General features: G+C 55.4%; 1 protein-coding gene across 1 annotated transcript in view; it reads left to right on the forward strand.

Moving 5' to 3' along the window:
* The first annotated feature begins 3,869 nt into the window (after nucleotides 1-3,869).
* Setd1b (SET domain containing 1B, histone lysine methyltransferase) overlaps nucleotides 3,870-8,889 on the forward strand; it is a 25,803-nt gene continuing 20,783 nt past the window's right edge. The window contains exons 1-5 of the mRNA XM_021186588.1: nucleotides 3,870-4,148; nucleotides 4,647-4,831; nucleotides 5,056-5,154; nucleotides 5,807-6,077; nucleotides 8,268-8,380. Coding sequence (XP_021042247.1) covers nucleotides 4,661-4,831; nucleotides 5,056-5,154; nucleotides 5,807-6,077; nucleotides 8,268-8,380 — 654 coding nt within the window. The 5' untranslated portion in view covers nucleotides 3,870-4,148; nucleotides 4,647-4,660. The remainder of the gene's footprint in view (nucleotides 4,149-4,646; nucleotides 4,832-5,055; nucleotides 5,155-5,806; nucleotides 6,078-8,267; nucleotides 8,381-8,889) is intronic.

An 8,889-nucleotide genomic window follows, 5' to 3' on the forward strand; every position in this document is an offset into this window, starting at 1 on the left:
ACCCTCGGGCACTATCGCGGCGGGGGCTTGGGGGGGGGGATCCCGAAGGGGAGGCCCCAATCGGCTTTCCCAAGCCCCAGCCTCCCCCCACTTCCAAAACACACCTCCAACCCACAGGGAGCAGGGTTGGAGGCTGGGCCCCTGGCGTCCAAGTGAAGGGACTCAGCCACTGCGAAGGCCTCTAACCCCAAGTGGGGACAAAAGGGGAGACCCGCCCCTCCGGCTCGACTATCAAAGGACGTCTGGGGGAGGCAGGGGTGGGTCTCCTGAAGCCAAGTGGGCAGTGGAGGGAGGCTGGAGCAGCCTCTTAAGCCCTTGGCTAACTACTGACGCCGGTTTCGAGGCAGAACGGCAGGCAGGGCAGCCAGAACGAGGCCTCGTGCTCGCGTGGGCCTTGGGAGGCCGGGGCTGCCACGGAGATCGGGGTCCTCCACCCGCCTCCAGCGGCTCGCCCTACCCGGCCTCGGCTCCCCCCGAGGCCGCCACTGCCCGAGCCGCGCCTGGGGGGGGGTAGGGGTTCGGGGGGAGCGAGTGCGGGGAATTAGGGTGCGCGACGCCCCCCGAGGCCTAAGGCCCCCCGAGACCCATCACCAGGATCGCGGGCGCCGTGCCTGGCAGGCTCTTAGGGCCCGGGGCTGCCTCGGCTCCCAGCGACAACCGGGGAAAAGCAGGATGGCGGAAGGAAGGAGGAAAGCCGGCCGCCATTAGCCAGAGAGCAGTATTGAACGGCCGGGAGGCTTCAGCCTTGGCTCCAACCCGACCCAGCCCTCGGCTCGGTTCAAAAACCTGAAAATAAAACTCGTGTTTGGGAGGGAGGAGCGAGCGCGGCCCGGAGGACGAGCAGCGCCGGGCTGCAGGCGGGAGAGAGATGCTGCGTCATGATGCCAACATGGACGCCGGCCTTTTGTCCTTTTTCTCTTTGGAAGAACCGGCGAGCCCCGGAGCCCCGAAAAAGCTGGCTTCCGGGGGGCAGAAACCCCCACAGTCAATCGGGAACGAGACCTTAGGATGGGTGGGAAGGTTTCCTCGCCTTTGTCAGCCCCTCCATCTCCAAAACACTTCGATTTCTTCTCTGCCACCAAGGTGCAGACCTGAGGCGAGCCAAAGCGACTAGCGCAGGCGGCTGCATGGATGCCCCAGGGTACTGGGGACAGACTCTCTTCGCCTTTGGGTGCAAGAGAGGCAGAGGGGTCTGGACAGCCCTAGTCCCCTCACCCACCCACTGCAATCGGCTGCCAAGCTCAAGCTCAAGAAACCCCAGCTCCCAATCATTGCAGCCCATGGCCTGCTCAATCGAGAGTTCCTCGAAGGGGGAAAAAAAGACACTTGAAAAAAATTTTTATTCTAGTTTTTTTACTTACCCACTCAGCCCGGTGCCATGGAGTCTAGAAGAAAAAGCTGGCCGGTGTTTTGGAGATAATATAAAAAATAACATCTTTTTTTGGGGGGTGGGGTGGGGGATGTTGTTTGGTTGTTTAGTTGGAGGGGGGGAAATCTGAGGTTATGGTGTCCCTTTGTTACCTTCTTTGTAAGTTACACTCGTGGTATTTCTGCTCCTTCCACGACTGCAAACTTTCCAGGGTTGGGCTGGCAAAAAGGCGGCTTCGCTGAGGACTGTTTACTGCTCAGGATTTACCAATGGTGTGATCGTCATTAAGAAACAAAAGGCGAAAACACAAAGTCAAATCAAACAAAAGGCAAAATCAGCCATCCCAACCGACACAGAAAAGACCACCGACTCAACGTAGGTGTTTGGCTTGAACCGGCTAAGGGCTTGTTTTCCAGTTTTTAATCTAGTTTTTAGTGGCGGCTTTCAGTCTTTTTTAGACAAAAGGTCTTCCTTTCTTCTCACCCTCCACCACCCCACACCCAACTCGAGAAAAACAGCTGTTTTTCTTCAAATAGATCGATTTTCAAAGAAAGTGTACGAGCTACAGGGAAGAAATCTGAATAGCAACTATGGCTGTAAACATTTTTTTTCTTTCCAAAAAGCTCGAAGCTAAAAATCGTAGCTTTATAGAAGCAAAAACGTCTAAAAGCATTTTAACTGACTTACATCAGACAGAGACAAAGACATACATGCAGATGAAGCTTCCGAAAATTCAGGACATCTCAGGCGACAGTAACACGAAAACGGCAGTGCAGTTAAGGACAGAATGGATTGGGTACTTACAATGTAAAAGGTTTTTAGAAAATTTAACAGTAACAACAGCTCACAGGTTTTTTTGTTGTTGTTACTGTTGCCGTTTCGCTACAACTATACATTTAAAACATTACCTTGTTAAAAAAATAGAATTAATAAGGTCAGGCTTAGGTGTTTAATAGAGGAAACTATATTTAAAAATTTATTGTTCAGTCAAAGAGAATACAGATTAAGAAAGCTCCAAACTCTCCCACCCACCCACCCGAGAAAAAAAAAAGAGGAAAAAATTTAAATATGTCATTTACTTAGGTTTTTTTGAATTCAAAACTGTTAACTGCTGACATTAATAGTGTGCTATGACCTAGTTATACAAGACAAAGATGGATTCCAAGTCATAAGGAAAAATCCAGATCTTTTTAAAAGGTCTTCTTCATTCTTCCAAGTGTGAGTCCTTTGGCAAATGTTAAAACACACTCAGGCGTCCTGAACTGGATGGTGGAGTCAAAGTTTGAAAAGCATTCCCCATTTGCAACAAAGGAAAAACCCACTTGGCCATTTAATTCCATTGCAGAAAAATGGCTCCCTCATCTGTTGGCCTCTCCTTGGAGTCTGATGAAGGATGTTTTGAGATCAGCGTCTAATAACTCAAGCCCTATAGAAGCCGCGCGCTGATTGGCTGCCGCACCCTGCCGCCCAGCTCCAGCCAATTACCTACCCACGGCCAAATTACAAACCCCGAAAAAGAGCCCCCAATATGAAATACACCACCACGAAGCCCCGGCGAGGCGGCTGCTTCGCCTCGGCAGCCCGAGAAGAGAGACCGAGGGGGTCTGCAACCAGAATCCACGCGAAAAGCCGGGGAAGCCTCCTAGTTGAACTCACAAAATGGAAGCCGAGCGCTGATTGGCCGCCGCCACTCCCGGACCTTTAATAAAGAAAGGGGAAGGAAAATGATAAATGCAAAAAAGGGGACTCTCTGTCGCTGGTGGCTGGAGGAAGGAGGGAGGAAGAAGCATGTGTTCAAGACAATTACTGGGCGCTCCCCTCCAAAAATAAAAACAGAAAGGCAAAAAAGAGAAAAAAATAAAAAGAAAGCGCTATCTTCCCCGTCCAGGCGAGGGTTGTATCCTCCCAGGAATGTGAAGGCTAGTGTGGTTCCAAACCTTGGTTTCCCCTCCCCAGCACTGCTTCAGGGAGGGAGGGGGCGTGCGGGCCGAAGAGGAAGCGGGATCGGAGATACCTCGATTGCAAACTCGTTTGGGGTCGACGTCTGCCTCCCCTCCCCAGGCTTCTAGTAGTCAAACACACGATCACCCCCCACTCGAAACCCAGCCCTTTTCGCCGAGTCTCCACGCGTCCACCTCCGGTCTAGGCAGTTTGGAAACAGTTTGGGAGGCCCTGGGGGCGCAGGCCGTGGAGTCTTCCGTAGCTGGAAGGGTAGCCCCAGCCGCGGGGGAGGTAGAAGCCGTGGAGACCCCCCTCTCCCCCGCCAGCCAAGCCCCCCACCTCAGTCCCAGCAGAATAAATAAATTAAAAGGCCTTCCCCCCGGGGAAGGGGGGGGAGGCAGTGTGGGAGCGCGCGAGTGAGGGGTGGGGGGCCGCTGGGGCCCGGGGCTTTGGCGGCGCAGCTGCCGCCGCCGGGAGAGTGCCTGGGGAAGCGGCGAGGAAGGCGAGGGGAGGAGGAAGAGGAGGAGGAGGAGGAAGAGGAGGAGGGTGAGCGCTCGGGTCGGGCTCCTTAGCGGTGTATTGTGGGATGTGCGGCTACTGGGAGCCGAGCCTCCGCCGCCAGCCGCCTCCCGGGCAGCAGCAACAGCAGCAGCAGCAGCGGCGGCAACAGCGGCGGCGGCGGCGGCGGCAGCAAGGGCAGCGGCACCTCGGGGCCCGGCAGCCGCTAAGGCGGCGTCCCCCCCATCCCGGCCCCCGGTCCGGCCGCCCCGGCCTCGGCTCCCGCGGGGGACACCATGTACTGGCTGGCGGCGCAGGGAGGCCGGCGCCCGGCGGGGATGTAAGCGCGGCGCAGGGAAGGGAGGAGAGAGAGAGAGAGAGAGAGCCAGAGAGGCCGCGGTCAGAAGAGCCGGGCAGCCCGAGCCCCCGGCCCCCGCCCCGGCAGGCGACGCCAGGCCCTGCCGCGCGCCCCGCGCCCGAGCCGGGCCGAGCGCCACGCCGGGCGGCCGGCGGCACCATGGGCCGGAGCCCGCGTCCTCCGTGCGCCCCGGACCGCGCCAGCCCGCAGCGGGGGCCCGGGGCAGCCCCTCGCTGCCAGCCGGAGACGGTGGCCGAGCGGGCGGGCGCGTAAACCCTCCGGAAAGGGTTTATTCTCTCGCTCCATTCTTAGATTTTTTTTTTTTTTCGGGAGGCGGGGGGGGGGGGGGGAGAGAAGAGGCAGCGAGACAAGCTTTCGGGGCGCGCTGGTAAGGTGGGAGGGGGGTGGGGGCCAGCCGATTGGATTCTCGGGCGAATGTGTAGAAGCGGCGGAGAGGACAACAACTTGCTTGGGTTTCAGGTTGGGTTAACGGCATGGAGAACAGTCACCCCCACCACCACCACCAGCAGCCCCCGCCGCAGCCCGGCCCTTCGGGCGAGAGGAGGAACCACCATTGGAGAAGTTACAAGTTGATGATTGACCCGGCTCTGAAAAAGGGGCACCATAAACTGTACCGCTACGATGGGCAGCATTTCAGCCTGGCGGTGAGTAGCCGGCGCGCCTTCCCGCCACCCCCACCCACCCCCGGTGGAGCCCCCAGACAAGAGGCGAACGGAGGGGGACCCCCTCTTCCAGCCACCTGGCCAACTGTCAGCCAGGGCTCCTTTCCCTCAGCCTGGAGTGGGACTGGTGCCTGGGGGGGGGTCTGCCCCTGCCCCTGGGGAGGGTGGCAACCCTTCTGTACTGAGCCCCCTGTCTCTGCCCACAGATGTCCAGCAACCGCCCGGTGGAGATCGTGGAAGATCCCCGGGTGGTCGGAATCTGGACCAAAAACAAGGAGCTGGAGCTGTCTGTGCCCAAATTCAAGGTAGGACCCCTCCTCGCTGTCTTATGGTCCCTCCCCCCACTCCTTCCCCGAGTTCGAAAATAACGCCAGTCCTGACCAAGCCCAGCCGGATTCTTAGTTCCCGCCGTCCAGGACTGGGAAGTTTTGGCGGGGAGGGGGGAGAGGGGTGTCCCCTCCGGGCCACTGTAAACAAAATAACACTCGGAGAAACTGTAACGAGGGCACTGAGACTGTATCAAGCCGTAAGAGCTGGGGGCTCCTGGTTCCCACCTGGGTCCTGCGCACCCAGGGCCCTGGCTCAGGGACCCGCCCCCCTCCCAACCCTTTGACTTTAAAAGGGACAACTTCCTAGACCAGAGGGGTCGTCCGGGATCCAGCAACAAGGATAGGAGGCCAGAATAGGGGGGTGGGAAAAGAGAAACTGTTTCTTTTTCCCCTTTCCTTTCGAACCCAGAGGACTTCCAGGTTCCAAACGATTTAATCCTCCGCTTCCCAGGCCCGCCCGCATGCTTTTTTTTTTGTTTTGTTTTGTTTTCTTTTTTCTTTCATTCTTTTCTTTTTCTTTTTCTTTTCATTTTTTTTTAACTGCTGGGCAAGCGAGGAGTGCTTGCGTTTTCTCTTTGGTTTTAATGTTTTCCAAACTCCCTCCCCCCCCCCCCGCGGCCCCTGGCAGATCGATGAGTTCTACGTGGGCCCTGTGCCTCCAAAGCAGGTGACATTTGCCAAGCTGAATGACAACGTCCGTGAAAACTTCCTAAGGGACATGTGCAAAAAGTATGGGGAGGTGGAGGAGGTGGAGATCTTGTATAACCCGAAGACCAAGAAACACCTGGGCATTGCCAAGGTGGTCTTTGCCACAGTCAGGGGCGCCAAGGAGGCCGTCCAACACTTGCATAGCACTTCTGTCATGGGCAACATTATCCACGTGGAGCTGGACACCAAAGGTTAGTGGCGGCATGACCCGTTGGTGGCCCATGGGGGAGGAGCTGGGAGGCCACCTGTCAATCTTTGGAAACCCCTCTACCATTGTCTCTTCCTTGGGATTCCCCACCACCACCACCTTATTTATTTTTTGTCCCCTCCGGAGGGCAGAGTCACATGGAGCCAAATGTGTTGTCTGTTGCTAGGAGACAGACTATAATTTACCAAATGTGCCAGTCCTTGGCCACTGCACCCTTAGGGACCACCCAGTGGCTTCCCCATCTATGACACCCCTGTGGGCCCCTCTCTGAGCCCCTGTGGCCTGTGTTTAGACAGTCCCTAGTGTTGCCGCCTGTGTTAGTGGAGAAGGGAGGGTTTGTTTATTTGTTGGGAGCAGAACAACAACCATGTGCCTTTAAATTCATAAAAGTCATTCTTTAAAGATGTAGGGTGGCGTGCCCCATCACCCCCTACCGGTGCCCCTTCCCTGAACCAATCTGAGGCCAGGAGTGTTTCATTGATAATGTTCTGATAGCATTGATAGTGGATCTTGGGGGCGGGCTGCTCTGGGTGCTCATGGGTTGACACTTGTCTTCCCTCCTCTCTCTTAAAGAGACCGCAGCACCTCTGTTTGCTCGGGCAGGCTGGGGAGTCACACTTCCTACCTCCAGAGCTTTTGACTCTTTCCCCCCACTCCAACCCCCTGCGTCCTGGCTCAGATGGAAGGGCCTTGCAAGACACAGAGGGCATTCCCCCTAAGTTTACCTGTGTCCTTTCTAAGACATCCCTGCCAGTCTGAGGGGAAGTGCCAGGGGGCTTTGGGACCAGGAGGTTGGTCCCATGGTCCTAATGTTAAGTCCCGGGTTGGGGGAGGGGCGTGGCACTGGTGAGCCCTGCCTGGGAGGACTCTAGGGGTGACCACCAGGAATTTTTTTTTTTTTTTTTTTTTTTTTTGAGTTTCTGTGCACACACCAAAGGCAAGACAGAAAAACGTACTTTGTTTTGCTTTTAATGATGGCAACATGCCGTCTCTAAGACCGCGCTGGGTGTTGTTGCAAAGGGTTGTGGGTTGTGGTCATTTTGAGTGGATTTGGCAATTTTGAGTGGATTTGGTTACCTCCCGCTTGCATTTCTGTTCAACAGACAGCTTTTCTGCATCTCATTTCCCAGTTCCTTGAGCCCTAGTAAATCACTCCCACCACTCCTGTCGCTGTGCGTGTGCGTGTGTGTGTGTGTGTGTGTGTGTGTGTAAACAGACTATTAAATCTACTACCTAGCCTTACATTAAGCTGAAGTTCGATTTCCCCCATGATTGAGGCCTGCAGTCCCCCTACCCCATCACCTGCCCCCATCTTAAGAAGCAGCTGAGTCTCACTACAATTTTATTTCTGGGTGGTGTGGGGCAGGGTGGAGGGGGAAGAAAAGAAAGGAAAAGATGCAATCCTCAGATATTACCACTTATGTTTGAGATTGCAACTGCATTTCGAGAAAGAGTCCAGTAAAGTGTAGCTCAAGGAATGCACCTCCTTTGCATATGTAAGCGGCTGCCTCTAAGGCTCTATAAATACCAATAATCTGGGGCCTGGTTGATCAAAATCTCTCTCTGGTGGGTAGAGAGGTAGGCATAGGGCTCAGTTGGGACCACGAGGGCTCCAGGTAGTCCCTAGGCACTCTTGGGGCTTAAGCTGGTGGAAAGCAGCCCGTGATTGGCTCGCAAGTAGTATGGATGTGTGTTTGACAGGCTTAGCTTGTCTTTTGGCCCCAGATTGTTAAGTCACCTCTGTCCCCAGACTTCCTCTGCCCTTATTACAAAGCAGTGGCTATTCTGTGGTGAAAGACTGTGGGGGATGGGGTGGTAGTGGCTCCTTTTTTGGGGGGAACTATAGTCCAAGGAATGGAAAGAACTTTTCATTGAGGATGGCATTTGGGGGTTTTGTTTTGTTTTGGGGGGGCAGGGGAAGCTCTGTCCCCACAAAGGCATTAGCCCCAGAATCTCTCTGGCATCAGAGAGACCAGAGTTTTGCAGCTTTGTTGGACAGATGAGAGTCTCGAATGAAGTGAGAAAGAAACTAATCAGAGGACACAGGGTATCTCCGGGCCTGTGGTCGCAGGCACAAGGGATCCATGAACATGCTAACAAGCGAGTTGGAATCCCCAGGGGAATGTGTCCTGGTGGATCCTCCATGGATACCCGTGTCCCTTGCCTGTTACAGGGGAAACTCGCATGCGCTTCTATGAACTGTTGGTCACCGGCCGCTACACCCCTCAGACCCTCCCCGTGGGTGAGCTGGATGCCGTTTCTCCGATTGTGAGCGAGACCCTGCAGGTAGGTTCATCCTGCTCCCGCTTCAGCACCTCTTGGCTTTAGAGACCTGACCACACCTGCTGTATGTAGATCTAAAAGCCCTGTTTTCCCAGGATCTGCTGCACCAGACCTCCCCTGGGATTGGCCCAGCCTCCCTGCAGCTTTCAGTCTCCCTGAGTCCCTCCTCCCGTTCCACCCACCCTCCACCCATTCTGGAATTCCCACAGATGCGGGCTGTTTTTCTATATGAATGTCAAAACATCGCTATGTCTGGGTCTTAGTGTCTGGTCTCCGGGCACCCTCTCTGTACTCGTGTTTCCAGAAAGCAGAGTGCAGATCCTTTTCCAGAACAGACTGGCTCCTCAGCCCACTGTATACCAGGACATTCACCTAGCTAATTCACCTGGCCACCTTGTGAACCTAGGTGTACTCCACCCTCCTCCCCTCAGTCAGTTTGCCTGCTGATCAGGAGGCACGGGGGAGGGGTGGGGTGGGATGGAGGGGTATCACGCCTTTTTTTTTTTTTTTTT

This window comes from Mus pahari, chromosome 23 (assembly GCF_900095145.1).
Source record: "Mus pahari chromosome 23, PAHARI_EIJ_v1.1, whole genome shotgun sequence".
NCBI lineage: Eukaryota > Metazoa > Chordata > Mammalia > Rodentia > Muridae > Mus > Mus pahari.